At 38.2% G+C, this 27,184-nt stretch overlaps 1 protein-coding gene across 13 annotated transcripts in view; it reads left to right on the top strand.

Annotated features, from left to right (window-relative positions):
* Positions 1–27,184, top strand: part of NCOA2 (nuclear receptor coactivator 2) — a 310,720-nt gene that overhangs the window by 184,802 nt on the left and 98,734 nt on the right. For 12 of the 13 annotated variants that reach the window (XM_074386756.1, XM_039464456.2, XM_039464455.2 and 9 more), the window contains 2 exons: positions 17,863–17,967; positions 20,697–20,869. In XM_074386756.1, the coding sequence (XP_074242857.1) occupies positions 17,882–17,967; positions 20,697–20,869 (259 nt within the window). In that variant the 5' untranslated portion in view covers positions 17,863–17,881. Of the gene's footprint in view, positions 1–17,021; positions 17,632–17,862; positions 17,968–20,696; positions 20,870–27,184 lie in introns of those variants that run through there. The other variant, XM_074386760.1, reaches the window with a different exon arrangement.

The raw sequence follows: 27,184 nt of genomic DNA, 5'->3' as shown, positions 1-27,184 counted from the left end.
GTGTGAATATTCATACATTCACTGCAGAAATAATACTGAATTTGATTATAGAATTCTTCTGTAGACCCCCTCTGGGGTAATGATGAAATACGGTATATGACATACATTATCTTTTTTTTTTTTTTTTTTTGAGACAGAGTCTTGCTCTGTCACCAGGCTGGAGTGCAGTGGTGTCATCTCGGCTCATTGCAACCTCCACCTCCCTGGTTCAATCACTTCTCGTGCCTCAGCCTCCCGAGTAGCTGGAACTACAGGCATGCACCATGACACCCAGCTAATTTTTACATTTTTAGTAGAGATGGGGTTTCACCATTTTGGCTAGGATGGTCTCAATCTCTTGACCTTGTGATCCACCTGCTTTGACCTCCCAAAGTTCTGGGATTGCAGGCGTGAGCCACCGAGCCCAGTCAGCATACTATCTTTCTAGAATGAAATATATATATGTATATCTACACACACATATGTTTGAATTCTAAATCATGTGGTCCCCACTGTTTGGGGTAAAGGAATTCTAGACCTTTGTATTCTTTAGACAGGTCTGGATATGAAGGAATCTGTTAGATTGAATGGTAGCTGGAGAGTAATTTAAACTCATGCTTTAAACATTTTTTTTAAAGGATGGAAATGGCCTGAGTATGCTTTAGGTAGAGAGGAAGAGGTTGAAATGAGAAGCTATAACTATTGCAGCAGGGTCTCACAAGTGTGGAGGGGAATAGAAATGGGGTTGGAGTAGTTAATGTTTACAGGCGGAAGGATCATACATCCTCTGAGACACTAGAAGGGATGTGGAAGATGGAGGCAGATATCTTTGTAAGCAAGAAGAAAGGAAGTTGAGGAAAATCAAGTTGAACAGGTATTGCTGAAGTGGCAAAAGCTGAAAATAATTGTTGAGGTCAAAAGAACAAGCTGAGAACAAAGTAAAGGATTGGCAAGCAGGACTAAGGGCCCGGGCAATCTCAGAAACCTTGAAATCTGTTAGGCCACTCTGCCCCTTAAGCTGCTTGATATTCTCCATTGATACTCAGCTTCCCCTTACGGTGGAAAGACTTGGGAATGCAGTTTTGCGGAATGAGTTCTGTGAGAGGAGGGTGTGAAAGGGAACTGAGGCGGCTGTGGGTGGGGAGGGGGCTCTAGCTCGAGAGTGACGGAAAGGGGCAGGGGACTGGCGTACACTGAAGACTTAATTGTGGAGAAAGACAGTATGAAAGCTAGCATGCTAGGAGTTTGTGGACCAAAAAAAAAAAAAAAAAATCGTGTTCAAGTGGGAGCAGTTCTGCATCATGACAAGATTCAGGGCATGATTATGGAAGGCAGCAGCTGAAGTAGAGCAGAGGTGAACTTTGTTAAAGTTGACAGACAAGGACCTGGGGGGTACTCAGTTCATCCACAGTCTTTGAAATTACTCAGGATGATGACCAGATTTGGGCTAGAGAGGAAGCCCTCATCCAATGGCAGAATTCTTCAGTAATGGGGGGATTAAGCAGCATGTTGGTAAACTTAAGATAGAGGTGTTCTGTGGCACTGGAAGAGAGTGTTTTGAAAGGAGGAACAATTTGATATAAGGGCATTTTTGTAATAGAGTGAGGAGAGAGTGACCCTACCTCCTATCCCTACTACCTGTGTAATGAGAGGACAGCAGCTTCCACTGGAGTGGACTGCAGGGGGTGGTGGCCTGTCAGGAGAATCGGACAGGTTTCATGTTTAGTTAACACCCAGCTTGTGATTCCACCAGCCTTGACTTGGTTCTCTGTTGTCATCCGGCCCAGTAGGTTTCACCTGATCCCCTAGCTTCCTTCCTCAAGGGATTCTGCTTTAGTTGGTCTCGGCCGGAGCCAGGGAAACTGTTTTCAAAAGCTCCTTGGCTGATTCATTAGTGGCCAAAGTTGAAGACCACCAGTGGAACCCACATTTTGCTTTCATCTGCACAACAGCATTACATCACATGCCCGGCTGACCTCAGCATATTGCACCTATGGCATACCTGACTTGGCATTCTTTCATCAGATTAGAAATGAAATGCTAAAACAATTCAAAGATATTCAATTAGTAGGAATCAGTTTAAACTGTAAAACAGTGTCACACCATAAACTTTAAATTAGCAAAGCATTTAAAAAAAAAACTTAATACTCATTATTGTTGTTAATTGTGAGAAGGGAACTTGCATACTCTGCTGCAGGGTTTGTAAATTAATACAGCCTTCTTGGAAAAGAATTTGACATCACACATAACTAGGATTAAATATGGTCAGATTCTTTGATCTAGTAATTACATTTCTTTTTTTTTTCTTTTTTTTTTTTTTTTTTTTTTTGAGACGGAGTTTCGCTCTTGTTACCCAGGCTGGGGTGCAATGGCGCAATCTCGGCTCACCGCAACCTACGCCTCCTGGGTTCAGGCAATTCTCCTGCCTCAGCCTCCTGAGTAGCTGGGATTACAGGCACATGCCACCATGCCCAGCTAATTTTTTGTATTTTTAGTAGAGACGGGGTTTCACCATGTTGACCAGGATGGTCTCGATCTCTCGACCTCGTGATCCACCCGCCTCGGCCTCCCAAAGTGCTGTGATTACAGGCTTGAGCCACCATGCCCGGCTTAGTAATTACATTTCTAAGACTATTGTAGATATATAATCAGAAATGTGGATCAAGACATGTTTAAGATATTAATCAGTGTTATTTATAGTAGCAAGAATTGAAACAAATGGTTAAATGTGGTATATTCATATGATGGGATATCATAGAGCATTAAAAATTATAAAGACATTTAATGACAGAAAAATTTTAATGGATAACATTAAGAAAACAAAAGAGCCAGCTCTATCATTATATATACAGTTTGTGTTTGATTGTATACACATATATATTTTAAAATATTGAGCAGGAAATTTTTTTAAGTGATTGGTTTTTCTCTGGTGGTAGGAATATGTGCTATTCTATTCTTTCATGTTTGCTAGGAGCATGTTTATTAAGCAAAAAGTAAAATTAAAAAAATAAAATTACTACTCTAATCTCTTTAAGCAAAAAGAATAAGGAGAAGTCATTTGGGATGAATGTTGCTAGAGAAGTCTTTCTTGCGCATAATAATCCCTAGTGTGTTTTCTAAATACTTGCAAACTATCCATTTATCTGTTGCACAATTTTGCCAGGTTAAGCCTGTTGGTTTTGTTCTTTTTGTTTCAAATAATAGCTTTGTTGAGATATAATTCACATAAAATTCAGCCTTTTAAAGTGTACAATCCAGGAGTATTCAATTTATTTGCCAGTTGCACAGCCATCACCATTATTTAATTTCAGAACAGTTTCTTCAACCCCAAAAAGAACCCTGTACTCAACAGTCACTCCCCATTTCCCCTTCCCTCCAGCCCTTGGCAACCACCAATCTGCTTTCTGTTTCCATGGATCTGCTTACTCTGGAAGTTTCATACGAATGCAGACATACAATATGTGGCCTTTTGCAGTATCCTATTAGCGAGTCTCCAGTCTCTCCTGCCTACACTGCCGGAAATGTCATTTAGACTGCTACCATGCTAATCTTTCTAGCATAACTGTGAGTTTACCATCTTCGGCTTAAAAGTTTTCATTGTACTCACAGTTTATTAAATTAACAAGAGCTACTCCTATTCTGGGGTTTAAGGTTTTCAGACTACAAAGTCATTGCCTAACTAAATACCTGGTAAATAAATGAACTGAATTAACTAAATCTACTCTACCTTATCTCTCCTTTTCCTTCTCCCTCAGAGAGGAAGATAGTCACTATGTGTTAGTCAGATTTTAGGTCACCCATAGAGCAAGACAATTTATTTCTAAAGTTTAGGGCAGGAATTCTTAAACCTCAGCAAGCATCGGAATCATGGGGAGGGCTTGACAAGTCGATGCTCTGCTTCACTTCCAGAGTTTCCTTTCAGAAGGTCTGGTCAGAGCCAGACAGTGCATTTCTGACAATTCCAGGTCACCCTTTAATAAGCATGGTTCTAGGGTTTGTGCTGGCTCAGGTAGGGTGCAGTCAGCACTCAGTGCAGAACCTGGCAGTGACCTGGGGGAAAGAGGAAAGTGAGGAGGGGAAGAATCCAGACTCCCAAATCCCCAGGTCCCATGGTCATCGCAGCATGCAGGCTCCCCACAACAACTCTAGCATTACCTCACTGTTTATTAACTGTACCACTTTGGTGCCCTGAAGTTCTCATACATGTTCACCCCATCTCATCTTAACTCTGGAAAATTACATCCATTCTTTAAAACCTAGCTCAGACATTCATAAAACCTTTGCCTACTCTTCCTAATGAAGGAAGTAATTTTTTTTCTTCATAAGCACTTTGTTCTTTTTCTGTATACTGTGTTAATTAATTCCATACTTGTATCTTCTTCCTAAATCTTGAATTTCTTGAGATCAAAATCTGTTATTTACTCACTGACTGTGTTGCAGTGTCCATAGAGCACAGTAATTTGCCCTTAGCAGCTACTCAGTGATTATCAGTACAGTTGAATTCAGTATCAGAAGAAAATAAATGCAAATAGATTTTTAAAGTTAAAAGCCTGTAATTTAGGCTGTATTTTAATGCCAAAGGAGACCTGTATTGGTTAGAAACTGAACCTTATATAAAATTATATTATTCAAATATATTTTTGCCCTAAGTATAATAGGTTCAGAAACATTGACTTGAAAGAAAATACCAACTAAAAACATTGTATGTTCATGCTATAAACATGTATATACTGTGTCGTGGTGTGTCTTGAGAGCTAGCTGAGTTTTCTCCACATCATTCTATCCCAGTTAGAACCAGGGTTTAGGTTTCAGCTTGATGGATTATTATCCGTTTCATTTTAGTAGCAGACAGAAGGACTATAATATAGCTAGCTGTCTCTGAGGTGTCAAGCAATTATCTCAATTTATTTTAAGTTTCATTCCATGCTCATTACTTGCTAGTTATGGCTAAATAGGGTGCAGTAGTATCAGAGATCTTTATCCATAGGTGTAGCTTTTACAAACAGTTGTTCTTTATTCTCTCAGTGGAAAACCGTCTTAGGACTACTTAAAAGGAAAAGGTAGAGAGCAACATATAAAATAGAAGGTGTTTGTTTTAATCTTTTTAATGCCTATTGTAGACTATCCTTATTTACTCAAGGGGTAACTAGAAGCTACCATTCTTGAATCCAATTATATATTTAGTACCATAAAGCATAGTAATTCTCCATCTGGGGCTTTAAAGGGGAAAGAACCCTCCACTGGCAACTTGCCAAGGCTGTTCTGTGTTCTTCACAAAATTCATCCGGCAAAACTAGAGGGTCCCCAGCCTCTGACACTGAGGTCAGAGAAGTGAACTCCACTGTACAGTCCCAATGATAGCAATATGATAATGCTTTCGCTGACAGCTACTTGTCTGTGTCTCAAGTTTGAAACTTAAGTTAAACTAGCTAAAATATAAACCATAATCTTACAGTATGGCTAGTTTTGATGATTGCCAAATCCTTTATTTGAGGTCTAAAAGATGGTTCAATTAAAGGTTTTGACTCACATTTTTAGGTGTCAAGGTAATTTTCAAATTCCGTTCATATAATGAATTTTTGTAAACAAACAAAACTTTCCAAATTCTGGTAATTCTCAGTAAACATCATTCTGTAGGTATGTGTTATTTGCAAATAATCCTTATTTTGGCTTTTTCTCCTGCCTCAGCCTCCCAAGTAGCTGGGATTACAGGTGCTCACCATCATGCCCAGCTAATTTTTGTGTGTTTTTGTAGACAGGGTTTCACCATGTTGGCCAGCCCAGTCTCAAACTCCTGACCTCAGGTGATCCATCCCCCCTTGGCCTCCCACAGTGCTGGGATTATAGGCATGAGCCACTGCACCTGGCCTAATTTGGCTTATTTTTATGAGACAAAATTGGATTCTTTTTGGAGGTGGGGGGGTGGGTGGGGGCTCTGTTAATCTAGAACTGCCATTTTCATTATTAATGTCAACCATTGCCTCATAGCAAATACTGTGTAGAATTATTGTAATTATCTGACCAACAGTAAGTTTATAGGAATTTTTATGGTGAAAAATGAAGCAAAGGTTCTCCCAAACTAGATTTTTTCTTCTTGTTTTTTCTTACCTCTGTGGAAGTGTGGTTGAAAACAGAGAAAAAGAGTATAAAAAAGTATTTCAGAAGAATACTTCTTATACAGTCACCCTAGAAAGGAAACATTATTTACATTGCCAGAGAAGGCTATAACTGTGTCCGTTATTTCTTCTCGAGCCACAAGCCTTTAAATTTGGGTCCTGTACTTTTTTCATACAACGTGCTTGAAAGTTTTGCCTCTACTTTGTTTTTCTGTTTTATTAGAGATATAGAACCCAATGGAAAGTTTGGAGTTAAATGAGTTACTGTGGACAAAAGGGAAGAAGGAGTGAGTTTCTTAAGGCCCATCCCTGACACAGAGAAACCAGAGTGGGAGGCAGCAGTATGGGCCTGCCTGGGGCCCACAGAGGGCTGGCTCACAGGGACAGTCGGTGCCAACAAACACCCTGGACCCTCTCCTGGGAAAGAGGCAGCTGATGAGGAGACATTAAAAAAAGGGCTACTTTCACTTCAACGTACCACTGGCTTGGAACAAGTAAAAGGGAACCTTTAATTCTTCCTGGTGGAATCTATGAAGCCTGCGTAAAGGGAGCATGCTTTGAGATGCTTTGGAAGGACAGGTCAGATTTTTCTGAGGAAGAAGGGCAATTTTAGTAACCTTTTCTGGAAAGCTCTTGTGATTTAGATATATTTCTTGCTCTGAAAGATTCGGCAGAAGAAAAAAAAACATACAGTTAAAGAACATAGGATATGCTAATGACCCTACAGTAACTAAATTTTTGGCTATCTTATACAGAAGAACTTAGAGTAAATTTGGAGAAATGTAAGTTTTAAGTATAGTCATAATACAGATTTAGTAGTTTGGAAACTGTTATTGAAATATCCTTTGGTTCATCAAAGAAAATAATTTATACTTGAAATTTCATTGCTAATACCTATAAAATGAGACCTGATTTCTCATTTCATTCAGTGTACACAGTCTTTGTGCCACTTAGTACAACATAGGGGGTTTACCTCATTTTATACAATATTTTTTCTGAAAATATGCATGTAAGCAATTCATATACTTACAGTTTATGTTCCAAAGAGCAGGTTACTTAAAAAATTCCATTTGGTTTGCCTGGGTTTTGGTTTGTTTCTTTTTCCCAGCCACACAGCCAGCTTTTTTTGTTGTTGTTTCTTTTCTTCTCTCCTTCTCTCTTTCTTTCTCTTTTCTTTCTCTTCTTCTCTCCTTCCTTTTTTTCCCTCGTCCTTTCTATCTTTTTTCTTATTATAAACTCACAAAAGTCTAATGTGTTAATGAAAGGGAATTTGGAAAATACGAAAATTACACCCATAGTGCCCATTAAAATAATTTAACTGCTAATATTTTGATAACTTTTTTCTCTTTTAAACTTTAATTTTTTATTTGAATTAATTTTTCTCTCCAAATAATCTAAACCATCAGTTTATTTTATAAACATTTATATTCTATTGAATTCAAATAACAGTTTATGTTTATTAAATAAGCCCTTACTATATGCCAGCTGCTCTTCTGTGCCCTTTACATTTCATGCGCTCAGCAAGCCTATAAAGGTATGTATTATTGCTCCAGTTTTACAAATGAAGAAACAAAGCTCCAAAGAGGTTAATTAAATAACTGCCCCAAGTCAAATAACTGATATATGTGGTATTCCAGGGATTTCCAGCCAGAGTCGACACCAGAGAATGTGATCTCAGCCACAACATTGTACAGCTTTTCATATGGTTAGTGGTTGCATATTAAAGAAATTATATTATGAACCTTCAGGATCTGTTAGAAAGCTCTCAGATAACATGCATCTGAGAGGACTTTGCTAGCTACCTATGTAAAATAGTATTCCTCACCCCATCTACATTATCCTAATCTTGCTACCTTGCATTTCTTTTATTCTCATTTTTTGTTTTGTTTTTGAGACAAAAACTCTGTTGCCCAGTCTGAAGTGCGATGGCACAATATCGGCTCACTGCAACCTCCGCCTCCTGGGTTCAAGCAATTCTCCTGCCTCAGCCTCCTGAGTAGCTGAGATTATGGGCAAACACCACCATGCCCAGCTAATTTTTTAAATTTTTTAGTAGAGACAGGGTTTCACCATGTTGGTCATGCTGGTCTGGAACTCTTGATGTGATCTGGCCACCTCAGCCTCCCAAAGTGCTGGGATTACAGGCATGAGCCCTACCTTGTTTTTCTTCATACCTCTAACCCACCCTCTCCCTACTTTCCTGTTAGAATATAAGAGTCACTGACTTGATTTGTTCATTGCTGTATTTTCCAATAACTAAACCTTGCTTGGAGCATAAGAAATATTCAGTAATATTTGTTTAATGATTGAATGACCTCTACCCTCAGTTTGGGTTTGTGTATATTCTGATTTTTGTTATAAAAAGAAAAAAAGAAAACCTCCATTGGACTGATAGGCTAGAATACCCCTAAGATCTGCATTCTGCCTTAAATTGTGGCCTGATGCTGTTATTGTCTTGAGAGTCCTGGGATGATGGGCAACTCCAGTACATCCCACTCTGGACAGGGGAGGAGGGGCACTCTTCACCTAACCATGATATTGTGTGCCTACCAAGAGCCAGATTCTTGTTTCCCAACCAGTTTTTGCCAGTTGTGCCTGTTATTATAATGGCATAATTTAATTATATGTAACTGATCAAGTATGTTTGAAACAATACATTTGTTTCTGTGAAAACTAAGACTTAGAGTAAAATGAGCAAACTATTGCTGCCAAATGGGTGTATGTAACACATGTCTAATAGACTGGTGAAAATCATACAAATCTGTACCTTATAAGCACTTTTAATAAATCTATGTGTCTATAAGTTCTAGGTCTGTTTTAAATAAACAGAAATTGGAGAGTAGGCACTGGTTTTATTGTGTGCTATTTAGACAATAAATTATAGGTATAGGTATGATTTATGCAAGAAGGGCACTGTGAAACTCCAGTGGAGACTGAGAATCAAAGCTACATTTATGTGTTTAAAGTTAAAATGAAATTATTAAGGTAGTATGTATCATTTTCTACAATTACCCTTCATAACTGACTTCTTAAATTAACCAATTACCATTTCTGAAACAGAGGAAAGAAGGTTTTTACTGTTTTGAATGAAACTGAGCATTCTTGGTATGTCAGATAAAATTTCTAGCTGGTGTCTTATTTAATAACTTCATAATAAATTCAATAATAATAATTTTCCTTCTCTTCGGGGAATAATTGTGCATGAGCTGAGAATGATAATGATATCCTTTCTGCACTGGAATGTGAGCTGCAGGAGGACAGGGGCTGTTCGCTGTTTTGTCATGACTCACTCTCCAGTGTCTTCAGCAGCGCCTAGAGCATTTGTTATTTGTTGAATAAATGGATATATGATTCTAACATATGCACTGTTTAACAGAAATAAGTGTTTTACATTCCACAGTGGTACTCTTTCTTTTTGAAACAGAGTCTTGCTCTGTCATATTTAACAAACGAAAAGTGATTTCAAATTACATAGTCACCGTTTACAAAGTTAAAATATACTGCTTTCTGTAGTATATACACTAGTTTATAAATTTCTCTTTTCAGTGAATATATTAAAGTATAGGAACCTTTAATGTCCACATTACAGTGGTTAAGAATTGAGGAACTGTTTGGATTCATTAACTCCAAAACTTCCTTTGTGGCCTTGTTTAAGATACTTTATTTCACTTCTACCTCAATTTCCTCATCTAAACAATGGTGATAATCATGCTGTTACAGGAACTGAAGGAGTGCGTACATGTAAAGTATGTGGAAAATGCTAACCAACATAGGAGTTCTCCATAGATGATGGTTATTATCATTATAGCCATGATCTGTGTGACTTAGGCAAATTACTGGAAACAGGTCAGAGAGGTTAGATCAGGCGTCCCCATACTTTTTACACAGGGGGCCAGTTCACTGTCCCTCAGACCGTTGGAGGGCCGCCACATACTGTGCTCCTCTCACTGACCACCAATGAAAGAGGTGCCCCTTCCTGAAGTGTGGCGGGGGGCCAGATAAATGGCCTCAGGGGGCCACATGCGGCCCGCGGGCCATAGTTTGGGGACGCCTGGGTTAGATAATCTATAAGATGTATATCTACATATCAAATTGTGGCTTTCAAGCAAGGAAATATGTCCAAAGTAACCTAACTCATAGTAAGTCTTCAGTAAATGCTAGCAAAAAACTAAAGCAACGTATTACCCTATGAGAGAGAACTCTATTTATTTAAGAACTGTTTACAACTCAAATGATAAAAACACTCTTAGTATAGATACAGACTGTCTTGCCTTTGCCAGTTAAGTTTCTCATGAATCAGTCATTTTTTAATCTCATAACAATATTTAAAATGAATTTCAGAATAAAGAAAGATCATTGAATTTTAGTCTGGACAAGTTATGAAACTCAAACACAAGCACTACATTGTAGTTGCTGGTTTGATGACTTCTTTCCAGAATGCTGAGCCTTCGGTGAAAACTGGTTTTCAGAATATTAAAAAGACACTGAGTACACTCTGCTTGAAGGGGAGAGAAAATGCTTACGTTATGCAAGGCATGCAGCTTCTTCCTGCATGTTTTCTCGTCTGAGGCCTTATTAAAACCTAGCCTTGCTATTCCTGGCCATATTAGCACCAGCTGACGTTGTCGGATATATAAGCAGTCCAGTGACTAGCTATGTTAAGGAACTTGGCCTATGAGAATTCAGAAAGTAGAAACCATCATATGCCACTGATGTCAGACTAGACATTTTCCCCACTGTTGGTAATGATAGTTTAGAACAGCTCCCTACTACTTGTGTATTCTGCCCTGAATTTTGCTAAGATAAGACTTTTAAGGAGGTTCCCCCTTCCTTACCAGAGATGCAGATGATGGATGTGTTACAGCAAAATATTTGTGTAACCAGTGAACATGAATGTAGCCATTTATTTGGTTATTGCAGCATGTGTTAAAGAGCTGCTGCTGCCCGTTTGCAGCCTAATGTGTTTATTGCAGTCTTCCCAATGGCATCTTGAAGTGTCTTTCAGCTAAAAAATTCATGAGTATTATTGGCTTTCAGTCAGAAAATGGAATATGTCTTCTAGTTACTGTCTAATATACCACTTTAAGGCCATTATACAAAAGTAAATCTAAGAGCAGGCGATACTGAGAAGGAAAGAATTTTTAGCTTCAACATTTGTTTATACACTGTTATTACTGTTCCTGGACACAGCATTAAGAGAAGGTAGGTGCTAAAGCCAGTTTACCTAGAGACTAGCTGTAGTTGTAGGATATGTTGCTTTCTTTAATCTTCTGTCCAACAATAAATGGCTTGTGTTTTAGTATTGAAAAATCATATTCTAATAGTGAGTGGTTTGTGTCTGTCTTACTGTAGTTACTTTAAAAAGGCAAATGTGCAGTAAACTGCTCTAAAGTAGTAGAGTTGCACTTACTTGAAAACAAATTCTAAATTTTTCTGGATGTATTTGAAGTGAGTCCTGTAAAACTTTGTAACTTAACTGTTGTCACTATATGAATTAATATACAGTTTTATGAGTCTGTACATTAAACTATAGATACAGACTATAGTATGTGAGGTAAACTAAAATTTTACAGTATGAAAACCAAGAAGCACTACAGTGTCAACATAAAGATGAAGTTAAAAGAGCTCTTAGGATCTAATAAAAAGAGTAATGGCACTTTGAGGGAAATACTACATAATTTTACCAGCTAAAAATTTGTAAAATATTATGTCATGCCCTGTATCACTGTTAAATGCATTACTAGTTTGCCAGTGGGAAGCAAAGTTTGATTTTCTGTGTGTTGTCATTCCAGCAGTTAGTAAATCTACATAGTTCTACTTCTGTTTCATTTGTCTGTGTAATGATTCTTTGTATGAATCAGTAGTGCATCTTTGAGTCCTCTGTATATTTCCTACATAGAATATTTCTTTAACTGTTGCCAAAAGTAGGGGTCTTGCCAAAATAATGTCTGCTTTGGGTAATTTGACCAATTAATCGTATTTGAAAAGAGGTATTTCCCCTCCTCTGACAATTGGATGTCTTCTGTATCCTTACTGACTTCCCAAATTTGGCCTACTTTCTTTTCTACCTTTCTCAGGCATCTGCAGCCAAAAAGAACATTTTGTTTATTGAAGCATTAGATACTATGTTTTTTAGACTTATCAGAGCCTGTCCCAGAAATTTTGCTTTTATACTAATAAAGCGTCTTAGAGCACAGTATACTTTGAAGGAGAAACTGTTACCAGTTCAGAATGAGCAAATGTTTTCATTTGTGATAAAGCAATAGTGGATGCAGCATTAGCTGTTGAGATGGGATTCTGAGCAACAGTGGGCTCTGAAAGATTATCCTTTTGTAGTTTAGTCAAATAGAAATGGAAGGATATTTATGCGAGGATTTATGTATACTTTTAATATTGCTTAAGCATTTCTTGGTTTTGAAAGTTTGTAAAGGATTAGACTACCTATTACGCAATCTCGTATGTCTATCGTAAAGTGAGTTGAGAAGGAACCTGGGAAGTCTCGAAGCCTTTCTGTTGTCATAACAAGAGCTAGATGATTTATCGAGCAGGTTCTCTTCAGGTAGACATTCATAAGAGAAGTTGTTTCAGTAGCTCTTTCTGTGTCGTTTCTAACTTGACAAATTTCAGAATGGGCCTAACTTCAAGAACATTTATTTGAGTTAGCAATCAAGATCAAATGTTGGATCACTTTATTGTGTTTGGAGTTCACCAGCAGTAGTATCCTTATTTATTCTTTAACTGAATTTGTTCTGTATATAATACATCTGGCAGTTTTACAAGCCTTGTTTGGAAGATAGCCTGTCCTGATAAAAGATAAAATGCATATTATCATTTACATGAATTATGGATGATTAACAAGCTTTAATGGTATGAGGTTTTATTGAAAGCAACAGCTTTGTTACCTTATAAGTCATATTGGTGAATTCCATGAAAGAGTATATTTTTTAATTGTGTTGAGGTTTAACATTTTATTTTGCTTTCTGTCATTATGCTAAGGATTCAACTGGCTTTGTTCATTCACCCCTCCCAGTTACTTTTTATAGATAAAACTTGCTAATCATAAGGCTGTACCTCTTTCCCATACCGTCTAGCTCATCCAAGTTGATACCAAGGGATGTGAGGGAGGATGCATGGTCACTGTGAAAGCAGGGCTATTGTGTTGTTACAGATAGCAAGAAAGGATGATTTGAAACTTCTTTTTCAGTCTTGTCCTTTCACAACCCCCCAACATCTGGTAGGAACTGGTTTACTCTCAATGACTGTAATTACCATCAAATACCGCCTGAGAGTTTACTTGTGTCATTTTCAGTTTTTGTTTGATTTACGTTAAACAATTTGAGCATTTAGAGTGAGATGCTCAAGAATTTTAATTTCATGTGAGTGTGCAGAAATTATAAGAAACGACTAATTTAGGGCTGGTTGCCAAATGAAATTTTAGAACCTTCAGTGCTGCCTTTTAGTATTTTCCGTCTCCTACCTTTACACTGGAAATTAATTTTTTAACTTCGATCTGCAAAAGTGCATCAAAACTCCTCTGGCCGTATTGTATATTTTATACATTTCTCTATGAGTCATTGTATGCTAGAATATATATTTATATAGAAAAAGTAATTTATATTAGCCGGGCGTGGTGGCGGGCGCCTGTAATCGTAGCTACTTAGGAGGCTGAGGCAGGAGAACTGCTTGAACCTAGGGGGCAGAGATTGTGCCACTGCAATCTCAGTGAACTGAGATCGTGCCAATGCACCCCAGCTTGGGTGACAGAGGAAGACCCTGTCTCAAAAAAAAAAATCATACTTTAAAAATTCAAAAATGAAAATAAATAAAATGGTTAATTTGATGTTAAAAAAAAAAGTAATTTATATAACAGAAGAAGTAAGTCACTTTTATAACTTATCTGTCTCTGGTTTTTATTTGTGTCACTTCCGTGTTGCCTAGTGTTTTGAGCAGCGGGGGTGGGGTGGGGTGGGAAATAAACTCACCTGGCCTCACCTGTTGTTCTAGTGAGAAATACTGACACTTGTTGCCAGCCAAGCCTCCTCACATAGAGCATTAGAAGTGTCAGTCCTCTAGATTAGAGCACCTCATTCATGAGGTTCTCTGTTATTTATTTGGCTCTCCCACTAAAGCACAGGGCATAAATTTACGTGTCTGCTCTAGGGCTGGAGCTGCCTGTCACCCCCTCCTCCTTCTCTTCCTCCCTTTCCTATATCAAACTTACATTCTCTCCCCCATTTTGGTCTCAGGTCTGTCCCCTTTTGTTTTTGTGAGTGATGTGCAATGATTCAGACAGGGCACCCCTGCATGTTGGCACTTCCTAAAGGTTACCAGGAGGCAGCCATCCTTCCTTGGCTTGGCCAGGCATCCCCAACTCCACCCTACTTTCCCCTTGGTGGTGGAAAGGTGGGTTGGAAGCGTGTACTGGGGCATATAGCCCAGGAATGTTGCTCTGAGAAGAGGACATGTGGAGTAGACACACAAATATAAGGAAGTAATTATGTTCATCAAGCTGAAAGTGGCAGATTTTGAGGAAATGTGTTTAAGGTACCACTACATAATAAAAGGGAAAGCTTGGCATTTAAATAACTTACTTCAAGAGGAAATTAGTGACGTTTTACAAATAGAGTGGTTTTTAAGCCAACCTTGAGTAGGTACAAGCAAATTATAAACAGTCTGTCTGCTCAAGTGATTTTACTATACTTAGACTAGAAAATGGCTCCTAATCTCCCTCTGGTTCCTGTGTCCCAGTGCTGTCTCCTCATGTGTTACAGTTGTCCGTGTATGTGTTCTGGGACATTCACAGGTGGATAATGCAATTAATAACATTAAATCATTCTCAAACTGGGTATGTATGACTTTAGGTAAAGCATTCACTTACTTTAATTTGAAAAGCTTTCTGATAATATTTAGTATATGTAGCAATACTTTTGGGAGGGAATAGCCATTTTAACAACAAAACTTGTCACCTATACGTACTTGTCACCTATATGTAACTATATAGGGCATTTTGCTGTGTTATATTGAAGGTTATATTTTAATGATAGAAACTGTCTTAAGTTTGTATGACTTCTAGAAAGCTGCTTTCAGAGTGAAAATCTCCTAGGTCATTTGTTGAAAGCTTACTTAGATTGGATATATAATGTTTTTTCTTATATCTCATTATTGAAACCATGGGTATCGTGGTTCAGAGAGAAGTACTGAAAGTGAATATCTATAAGGTATCATCTGAGAAGGGTTCTGGAATGTAGGGTTTTGTTGTTGTTATGGAGATGAGATCTTGCTATGTTGGCTGGTCTCCAACTCCTGGCCTCAAGTGAGCCTCCTGCCTTGGCTTCCCAAAGTACAGGGATTACAGGTGTGAGCCGCCACACCCACCCTCAGGTTTTTGATTCAGCCCCTGTCCATTTATACCTCCTGCAAAGCCCTGGCTCCCCTCCCCACCATTTACAATCATTCCCTGTCCTCAAGGCCTGGTGCAGTACCTCCTCCATCCCAGCCAGCAAAGTATTCTCCTCTCTTGGACCTCAAAGTACAGAGGAGTGGATACAGTCATCATAATACCTAGCTGTACTTATTGGAATATTTCCAATATATATAAATGGATCTCCCTTCTTCCTGTTTTCTTCTTATGCTCCTCACAGCGCAAGCTTTATTTATAATGGCAGGCATTTCTTTGTTGAATGAGTGAATGAATGCATGTTTAGATGGTGGAGAAAGAGTCCAGCATGGAAGCCCATGCAGTCCAGGCCTTACTGCTTCTCCCACCTGACCATGGCTGTGGGATTAGAGGAAGAACAGCTTATTTGGTGAGGGGGTGCTTAGCTGTAACATTTCAGTGAAGAGTAGAAGTTGTGTAACCCTGTGTACAAATCCCAGTTCTGTCATTGGCTAACCCACTCAGCAGCTCTGTGCTATAGATGCTAATGATTATCCCCATTTCATAGAAGAGGTAATTAAAGCACAAGGGATAAAGTAGCTTGTTAAGTTCACATAGCTAAAAGTGGTGAAGCTTGGACATGAATACTCGACCTTAACCTCTCTGCTATCTTGCTTCTCATAGTCTGCCTCTCTCACAGTAACTAACTACAGATTATACTTATTATCAGGCCAAAACTGTGACCACAGTGTGGGACACTGGGACTTGGTTACATTGCTCCAACCAGCAAGAAGCTTGGTTATCAGCTTTCAGAATTGTACCCTTCCTTATCACCTCTTGAAGCAAATGTGTGCCATTGGTACAGCCTCCCTGAACAGATACAATATTTCTTCATTCTGCTTACTTATGCTTACTTAAAAAAAAAAAAAAAAAGCTTTTTAACTGCACTGCACTATTGAATCAGAGTAGTGGCCTGAAGAAATGATTATAATATAGCTGAGACTGAGCAGCCTGGATTACAGGGAAGAAGCAGCTGGCGGTTTGACTGGTACGTGTTACGTTCCTCAGCCCCCCTAGCTCTTTGTCCTTGCTCTTGTCTTCTGTCATCTTCCTTAAGTTCTCTGTCTTCTACACACTTGACCTTTCCTTTGATTACTATTTTTTTTCTATCTAGAAAGGAAAAAAAAAAAAAACCGCTACAAAAAGTAAAGGAGGTTAGAGGCAATTTAGAAACCTGGGAGCCAGAAGGAAAGGGAAGTAGCATAGAATGGGAGCTCTAGGAAAGCCTTAAAATGCTGACTTCCACTTCTCTGGCTGGGCTGCGTTGTTTTTTCTTTTGGTAAGCAGTTATTGAACACCTTGAGTAGCAATCTTCTATGGTTTCCTCACAATCTTTGTAAGTCTCTTTGTTTAGCTCTTTGAATACTTAACTCTGTCACTGGCTTGTTCTTACTTAACCAAAATAGTATTTTGATTGTGCTAGCAATGACAAGCACACTATTTTCTTTATATATATATATATATATATATATATATATATTAATTACTGAGAGGAATTCAGCAAGCAAGAGCAGATCATGGCCCTTCCCACTTGGTGTCTAAAGTTCCCTTGCCTTTGGGGGCATATCTTAAGACCTTTGGCTACAGCAGCCAGAACCAGCTGAGGGAAGGAAAGTTTGGGGGCGGCAGGATGTGAGAGAGGAAGTGACCATGCTGTGTGCAGGGAGGCGAGCTGTTATGGAGAGAGGGCACCAAGGGAGGAGCAGCCAGGCAGCTGCTGCTGGAGAGCCCTGCACAGGAGCTTCCCGAGGGGCCAGGAAGATCCCCCACTAGAGGACATTGGCTAAGAGGCCTTGTGCAGGAACTCGAGGCTATTAGAGTATCAGATCTACGTAGTTAAATTTGAAAACATTCAGTTTCATGTCCTGGCACTGACTCTTCCCCGGGCTGTCTGTCATGGGTGAGCTATCGCAGCACAGACTTCACATTGGCCAACCCAAAACAGAGACTGGGAGGAGCCCCTTACAACACCTGTAGCTTCTAGATGGTGCAAGATCACTCTTGAAACTGGAGGCTTGCAGCCCAAACCCAGAGCTGGTAGATTGTAATTTATGGTGCTGTGGAAATAAATCTCCTGTTAAAGAGTTTGGGCCTAATGAGGTAGGCTTGTTTGTTTCTTAAATGTTAATCTTTACATTTGCTCAATCTTAAAAAGATTTTTTAAAAGAGACAGCTTTTATATTAGAAATTATACATGCACATAAAACAATGTGTTAATTACTGGTGTCAAATTTCTGATTGGAGTCAAAGTTCTTTTGTTGGTAAAATGATCAGACACTTCATCATCAGCTCTTTACATTTTTTTTTCCTCTTCTCTGTTTTCTGTTTTAGTTGCTGATATGTGTTCAAGATGAGTGGGATGGGAGAAAATACCTCTGACCCGTCCAGGGCAGAGACAAGAAAGCGCAAGGAATGTCCTGACCAACTTGGACCCAGGTTAGATTCTTGCTGAGAAAAGGAATCAGTATTGTTTATGAAAGCCACATGAGTGCTTTTTTGTTATTTTAGCATTGATTTTACTCCTGATTCAAACATTGTGTTGGTTTTTCTCCTTAACAATTAAATCTTTGAATATGTACTTGCTTACATTTTGAATATGTGAATCAGTTACAGATTATATTCTTTACAAGAAGAGCTGGATGCTTGTGGTATCTTTTGTGTATTTGACTCTTAGAATCAATTTAATAATCTTGAGTTTTTCCACACTTTCTTTTCTGTTAAATCTACACAATGTTATAACAAGAAGATCCTATAGTAAAAAGATTTGCCGTTAATTTTATAATTTTTGTTGTTGTTGTTGTTTTATTTTTTAATGACAAAATGTTAAACCCAGGTGCTTCTTAATTGAGAACAAAGATTGTGGCTCTTTAGTGAATAAAACAAAGAATTTTAAAGCAAATTTCATCTCTCATATTATGGGTGGAAGTGTGAATTGTTACTACGCCCATGTAGGGTAATTTGGCAGTATCAAAATTATAAATGTATATCCTGTTTGAACTAGCTGTTCCATCTCTAGGAATTTTCCTATTACTTACTTTCACACATGCAAAATGATGTGTGTATGAGGTTACTCAAATTGCAAAAGATTCAGAAAAACCTAAATGTCTGTTAAACAGCTGTGGTACATCTGTAACCTGGAACATAATGCAGCTGGGTAAAGAATGAGGACATTCTTCATGGGTTAATATGAAAAAATCTCTTAAGAATATTGTTACAGACAAAAAGCAAGGTTTAGAAAATGTATATGGAATACTACCATTTATATACATAAGGAAGAAAAAAAGAATCTGTATTGTTTTAGGATAATCAGTAAGCAGTAATTGTTGCTACCTGTTTTGGTGGATGAGAACTAGGCAAATAGGGAACAAAAGTAGAAGAGAGTATTTTAACGTTTTCAGTGTTTTAGATCATATAAATAACTTTAAGAATTAAAAACCGCACCTTCTACCTAATGGACAGTAAAAACATCAGACATGAAATAGTAGGGAAGAGGGCTAGGAAAACTCATCAAGAGAGGCAGAGCAGAGGAGAATGGGCAAAACACCAATATTTTATATTCCCTCTTCCCCTTCTAGTTGCCAAGCAAAACATCAAGCCCATTAAATCTCCACTCTCCACATCCCAGCCCCCAGCTTTTCTAGGTTCCCTAGTACTTCCTGGTAAACCACAAACTTCTGTCTGTCAGACTGCCTTAAATAGTCAGGAGCCCTACCTGGGGAGGCAGTGGGAGAAAATGGGAACTGTTCCAGCTGTGGACTGTGGTGGCAGGTCTCTGAGCCCTCCCTCTGGGACGCTCAGGGGTCTTTCAAACACAACTCCCCTTTCTGACCTATTTATTTATTTGTTACCTTGTTGAGGGTGGGAAGGCATGGGTGGAGGGTAATGGAGGGGACCAGGATGGGAACTGGGCTATTCTAAACATTCCGGCCACTCTGAATTTCCTTGTACAAATGGAAGCTAGGGGTAAAAATGAGACTTAGAATAAAACCAAATTCTGAATTACTCTGCCAGTAATTTGTGGCATGATCTTGGACAAATTGTGTAAACACTATAAAATAGAGACATTTGTATTGTATATTAGGTATTACTTTATTGAAAATCAAACATATTTAGAGATGAATATATGAAAGTCTATTGTGAATTCAAAAATTTTTAAATTAGTATTATATACAAATAATTTTAAATTAGTATATACAAATTTGTATATACAAATAATTTTTAATTAGTATTATATACAGATTTTAAATTAGTATTATATACAAATAAGAAGAGCAAGTTGCTTCATGTAGCAGCTTTATATAAATACAGAAAGCTGCTACATGAAGCAACTTGCTCTTCTTCCTTATTGTAGTGTTTTGAATGTCATTTAATGGGCCCCTCTTTGCACTTGAGAAAATAAATTATGTGCTGTTAGTATGAGAAGGAACTTTTGAGTTTACTGTTTTGTCAAATTCAAGTGAGTACATTTTTGCCTCTTCTGATATTTTTTCATTCTAGTAACTTTTTCAACTTTAGTTGAAATTGGAGTGTTTGTTTATATTTTGCATGTCATTCAGCTTGGACAGTTAACAAATTTCCTAGGTCAGTTTCACTTTTGTTTTTAACTGTATTGTAACTTTTTGTATTATTTAAAAAGGCTGTTTGGTTTGCTTACTAACATTCTGAAGAAGCCTATAAAATTATAAAGATCTGGTTTTATTATTTTTTATGTTATACCAAAAATTACTGAAATTTATTTATTCCTATTATGACTGGATAAACTTCTCGTCTTTCACTAATCTTAAATAAAATTTTAAATATAACCTCCTTTACCTTTTTGAAACATTCTTTTATTTGTCCATTAATTAGATGCCCACTTGTGTCAAGCACTGCACGAATAAGCACAGTGGTGGGCACAGTCCTGGCCACTAGGGAGCTGACAATCCAGTGGGGGACGCCAAACACATTGAACAGGTTGTTTCATTACAAACTGGGCTTAGGTTGATTTTCTAAAAAACATGGAACACTTTTGGAAAATTGTGCTTTTTCCCTCACAAAGTATTTCTGTGTTTATATAGGCAACTTTTGTTTGCTATCTTTGTATTAAACTTGTTTAACATGGTCATTTTTTTTTAAATAATAGCACTCTTTCAAATACATCATAAAAATGTGTTTCTTCTTTTTAGCCCCAAAAGGAACACTGAAAAACGTAATCGTGAACAGGAAAATAAATACATAGAAGAACTTGCAGAGCTGATTTTTGCAAATTTTAATGATATAGACAACTTTAACTTCAAACCTGACAAATGTGCAATCTTAAAAGAAACTGTGAAGCAAATTCGTCAGATCAAAGAACAAGGTAAGAGGACTGAATTAGTATTTTGAAGAGCTGAATTGGTTTCTGTTTTTCCCTCTGTGAGGAGTCTCTTCAGAGTCCCTTTAATCCATTTCTTTTGCTTAAATTATTGATGAGGAAATGATGTCACAGTGTAAGATGAATGCAAGTATCACTTGCAGTGGTTTATAAATAGGCTTTGTATAAAATTCCATCATTCCCTAAAGACAGAGGAGACTGAGATGAGTCAGGATGATGGAAGTTTTCATGTAGGACACTCAATTAGGTGCCCACTGATTGTCCTCCCCATACCATAGCATTTTCATGGCTTACACAGCAAGTGACCATCAAAAGTTCCAAGTAGGAGCCAGTTTGAGATGTAAACCAGAGTAAGGAAGTAAAGCACCTCCTATTTCAGCTAGCCAGCATGTTTGATTAGCCTGAGCCTCAACTGGCCACGCCACTAGATTAGAACTTCATATCCTGAATGACGAGATTTGAAAGGCTTTAACCTCCAGTAAGAAATTCTTCTGTGAACTTGAAACACAGAGCATGACAGCTCTCTTGTGGTTTTCTTTTTTTCTGAGATGATTTTATGATTCTCTTCTTTGATATTTTTGCCTACAGAAAAGTATTAAGAAAATAATGTTTTCAGGAACACATTAGACTTTGTGATGACAAAAATAAATCTTTATTCGGCATGTATGAACAGTGTCTTGGTGCCCGGGGCCAATGTATGCTCTTGAAGTAGCTGCATACTGCTTTTCTTCAGGCTGGGGAGATTATCTTTTGTAATCTGGTGGTTTTTTGTTGTTGTTTTTGGGTTTTTGGTTTTTGTTTTTTTGAGATGGAGTCTTACTCAGTTGCCCAGGCTAGAATGCAGTGGTGTGATGTCAGCTCACTGCAACCTCTGCCTCCTGGGTTCAAGCGATTCTCCTGCCTCAGCCTCCCAAGTAGCTGGGATTACAGGTGCCCGCCACCATGCCCTGGTAATTTTTTAGTATTTAGTAGAAACAGGGTTTCACCATGTTTGCCAGGCTGGTCTCGAACTCCTGACCTCAAGTGACCCTCCCGCCTTGGCCTCCCAAAGTGCTGGCATTAAAGACATGAGCCACTCTGCCTGGCCTGTAATCTGTATTTGAGTGTATCCTCTTAGAGTTCAAAATTTTAAATCTGCCTTTTATATAATATTCAGAAAAAGAGATATTTTATAAAAATAATATATCTGTCTTTATAAATACATGTGCCTGCAACCGTCTGCTCCTATCACAAAATCCTAGCTACCTATTAACATATTATCTTAGCATTTTCCATTTTCATACATATACTGTTGAGCTAAATTCCGTATAAACAGTTTACAAGTATAGTTCTGTCTTCTAAGAACATCAAAATATGCATATAACATTCACAACACAGTTTCTAATACCAGCCCACTCTGCAAATCAGTCTTTATTTCCTTTTTCCATATTTTTTTTAGAAAATGTTATTTTTCCATAACATTTAACATTCAATGGCTTTCTTCTTCCAGTACCTGTGTCAGTCCTCTTCATCACTTGTGTTTCTTTTCCGGGGTTCTCTAGTAATCAAAAACTCATTTTAAACCTCAATTTTGTATCTTCATATTTTGGTGTCAGCAAAGGGATAAAAAAAAGAGTTCTCCTAGAATTCTTAGGAGAAATAATTGGTTAAAGTTATTAACCAATGCCTTGAAGTTTCTGTGTTTTCTAGTTGCTGATAACATTACAGTAAAGAAGTCATTAAGCTTCTTGTTTTAGGTTTCTAAGGATTATGAACGATTCCGTTTTGAGAACACTGCATGTTTAGGTAGTACTTCTACATTTCAAAACAATTATATATAAACCGCAATGAACGTCTTGCACAAGTTTTTAAAGTTTGCAAAACCTTGGTAATTCCCCCTTGAAACCATAAAACGTGTTCAGATGTGTCACGCTGGGACTGTGCCATACCTTAACCATAGTTTTAATCATAAGGCTGCATACCACAACCACCCAAGAAGCAGCAATAAACACCCTGTCGCGTCTTATTCTTCTAATAATGTTCCTGCGAATTTGAAAAGCAACGTGTTTTGTAAAGCGAAGTCAAACTTAAATACCAAATGAATAGCATAAAGATACTTTTAAGTTTTCAACTAGTCTGACATTTTAAGATTTGCCTTTGTTTAATGAATTGTTTTTTAAAAAGAGCAGAATTGAATCAGACAAGAGATAGGTATGAATCCTGGTGCCACTTAGGAGCTTTTTGAACCTGGGCAAATTATCTTATCTCTGAGACTCAGTTGCCTCATACGGAGTTTAGTGCTAACAATACTAGGTTGTGTAACTGTTGAAGAAATTATGAGCTATGTAAATTCAGTAAATACCTGTCATAGTAGGTGTTCAGTAGTTAGTTTCCATTCCCACTTAAGCAGAAAGGTGCTGTTTTTTCTTCATCTATTCTGTCTATGACCTCTTCCTTCAGATGTGGAATGAAAGAAAAAGACAGAGGGATGGTTATTAATATTCTCCCTACAGGGTTATTTGTAGCAAGTAAAAAATTTTTCTGTGCCAGAAATCTGTGCAGCCCATGCGTACCACTCCATCAGCAGCTCTGTTTGGGCCAGTTTGATTTTTCTCAGCATCTGACAGCCAGTAAGAGCAACACGTAAGTCAGGCCAAAGCCTTCCTCTTAAATTCTGTGACTTCCCCGACCCCCAACTGCTCTCCCGACCAGTCAGCATAAATAAAATCCTACTACCATCTTCACACCATTATCTAAACTTAATTTGTATTTCAGTCATTGTTGTCAGCCTGAATAAAATGTATTTGGGAGCTCAGGAGAACATGCCCATTATCTAATAAACCTGCGTATTTATTCTAGAGAAGTTAAACTGGGTTGCATGAGAGTCCAGACTAAAGAATACACGATGAGGAAAGCTGGGCTCGTCTTTATGGAACCCACTCCAGTGTCAGAAGCTGTGATGTATCAACCAGGCATGGAGGACCTTTTCCTCAAGTCTGCACTCTCATCAGCTACTCCTCAACTTTCCATATGTTTTATAAATAAAAGGAGAGAAGAAAGGGTATTTTTAAATGGCCTGAAGGATGGGAATTCGGAGGGGGAATTACCAGCTAGTTAAATTAATAAGCATTCCGTTGTACATAGTGCTTTATGAGACCTATGTTTCATAAATGCTAGCCCTCGAAGAGCATTAACTGTGGAATGGACTTTGTAGAAACAGAGCAAGTACACACAAGAGTTTGATGCCATCAATAGAGAATTCCATACATGTTGGTGGGGTTTTTTTGGCCCATATTCATAATCCTTCATTATTAACTAAGTTAGTTACTTAGTTAATAACTTAGTAATTAAGTTAGCTCTTCTGTTGGCTAGTCTTAGAGGATTTTTAATACTAGCTAAGACTAAGTAGTTCTTACTGTATGTCAGGCAGTTTTTAAAGTGCTCAGATTTCATAACCTATTTAGTACTCAAAACAAACCATGGAATTGGTGGGTGTATTGTTTTCACCCTTAGCAGGTGGGGAAACCTGAGACACAGAGTGGTTAAGTTCCGTTGCAAAGTCACACAGCCATTAAGCGAAGGAATAGGGTAGCCTGGGTCTGGAGTCTGCACCGTCATCGCAGCTTTCTGACACTAAAGTAGGATATTTCTTTATATTTGGTATGAGGGCCATAAGTGTTTAGAACTTCTGTCTTCTATAACTTAGAAACAGTGGTCACGGAAACAGATAGCAAATAACCATTTTACCTAACTGGGGAGGCTATTACTGCTTTAATTCCACAGAATAATAGTAAGTACAGGCATACCTCAGAGATATTACAGGTTCAGTTCCAGACCACCACCGTAAAATGAATATAAGATAAAACAAGTGACATGATTTTTTTGGTTTCCCAGGATGTATAAAAGTTATACTTCTGCTATACTATAGTCTATTAAGTGTACAATAGTATTACTTCTTAAAAAACAATGATTACATTTTAATTATAAAATACCTTAATACTAAAAAGTGCTAACAAGCATCTGAGCCTCATAAACAAGTTCTAATCTGTTTGCTGGTGGAGGGTCTTGCCTCAATGTTGATGGCTGCTGACTGATCAGGGTGGGAGTTGCTATAGGTTGGCGTGGCTCTAACAATTTCTTAAAATAACAGTGAAGTTTGCTACACTTACCGACTCTTACTTTCATGAAAGATTTCTCTGTACTGTACAATACTGTCTTGACAGCATTGTACCCACAGTAGAACTTTCAAAATCAGAATCAGTTCTCTCAAACCCTGTTGCTGCTTATCAACTAAGTTTATGGAATGTTGTAAATCCTTTGTTGTCATTTCAACAGCATTCACAGCATCTTTACCAGGAGTTGATTCCATCTCAAGAAACCATTTTCTTTGCTCATTCACAAAAAGCAACTCCTCATTCGTTCAAGTTTGATCATGAGATTGCAGCAATTCAGTCACATCTCAGACTTCACATCTAATTCCAGTTACTTCCACTCCATCTAGAGTTACTTCCTCCACTGAAGTCAGAAATCCCTCCAAGTCATCCATGAGGGTTGAAATCAGCTTCCAGATTCCTGTTAATGTTGATATTTTGACCTCCTCCCATGAATCATGTATGTTCTTTGTGGCATCTAGAATGGTGATTCCTTTCGAGAACGCTTTTTTTTTTTTTTTTTTTTTTTTTGAGACGGAGTCTTGCTCTGTTGCCCAGGCTGGAGTACAGTAGCATGATCTCGGCTCACTGCAGCCTCCACCTCCTGGGTTCACGCAACTCCCTGCCTCAACCTTTCCAGCAGCTGGGATTACAGGTGCCTGCCACCACACCTGGCTAATTTTTATATTTTCAGTAGAGATGAGGTTTCACCGTCTTGGCCAGTATGGTCTTAAAGTCCTGACCTCGCGACCTATGCACCTCAGTCTCCCAAAGTACTAGGATTACGGGCGTGAGTTACTGCACCTGGTCCAGAATCTTTTTCTTTGTACTTTGCCTAACTCTATTAGAAGAATAGAGTATAGCTGTCTGTGGCAGCTATACTCTTACAAAGTGTATTTAAGTACACCTTGAAACATGGTTACAGCATAGATGTTCTGTTAGCAGGCATGAAAACAAACATTTTTGGTCTTGTACATCTTCATCACAGCTCTTGGGTGACTGGCTCCATTGTCAATGAGCAGTAATATTTTGAAAGGAATCTTTTTCTGAGCAGTATGTCTCTACAACAGGTTTAAAATACTCAGTAAACCATACTATAAACAAAGGTGCTGACATTCAGGCTTTTTTATTTCAGAGCACAGGCAGAGTAGATTTAGCATCACTCTTAAGAGCCCTAGGATTTTCAGCATGGGAAGTGAACATTTACTTCAGCTTAAAGTCACCAGCTGCATCAGCCCCTTAACAGAAGAGTCAGTCTGTCCTTTCAAACTTTGAAGTGAGGCATTAACTTCTGTCCTCTAGCTATGAAAGTCCTAGATGGCTTCATCTTCCAATATCCTCTTCCAATAGAAGGTTTTGTCTACACTGAAAATCTGTTTTTTAATGTAACCACCTTCCTTAATGGTCTTAACCAAATCATCTGGATAACTTGCTACAGCTTCTCCATCAGCACGTGCTGTTTCACTTTATATTTTTATGTTATGGAGGATTCATTCCTTAAACCTCATGATGTCACCTTTGCTAGCTTTAAACTTTTCTTCTGCATCTTCCTCGTAGAATTGAAGGGAGGACCTTGCTCTGGATTAGGCTCTCATTTAAAGGAATCGTGTGACTGGTTTGATCTTTTATCCAGAACACTGGAACTTTGTCCATATCAGCAAAAAAGCTATTTCACTTTTTAATTTTATTTTATTTAAGAGACAGGATCTCACTATATGGTCTAGGATGGTCTCAAACTCCTAAGCCCAAGAGATCCTTCTACTCTCAGAGTGCTGTGATTACAGGCATGAGCTGCCACATCCTGCTGTTTCACTTTTTTTTTTTTTTTTTTTAATCATTGATGCATTCACTGGAGTAGCACTATTCATTTTCAATTTGTTTACTTTTTTTTTCTTGAGGTGGAGTCCAGCTCTGTCATCTAGGCTGGAGTGCAGTTCACTGCAACCTCCACCTCCCAGGTTCAAGTGATTCTGCCTCATTCTCCCGAGTACCTGGGATTACAGTGTCCACCACCATGCCTGTCAAATTTTTGTATTTTCAGTAGAGATGGGGTTTCACCATGTTGGCCAGGCTGGTCTCAAACTCCTACTAAGGTGATCCACCCTCCTTGGCCTCCCAAAGTGCTGAGATTACAGGCATGAGCCACAGCACCCCACCAATACTGCACTTT

Source organism: Saimiri boliviensis, chromosome 15 (assembly GCF_048565385.1).
Source record: "Saimiri boliviensis isolate mSaiBol1 chromosome 15, mSaiBol1.pri, whole genome shotgun sequence".
Taxonomy (NCBI): Eukaryota; Metazoa; Chordata; class Mammalia; order Primates; family Cebidae; genus Saimiri; species Saimiri boliviensis.
The sequence above is the reverse complement of the archived record's forward strand: the minus strand, read 5'-3'. Positions and strand labels throughout refer to the sequence as shown.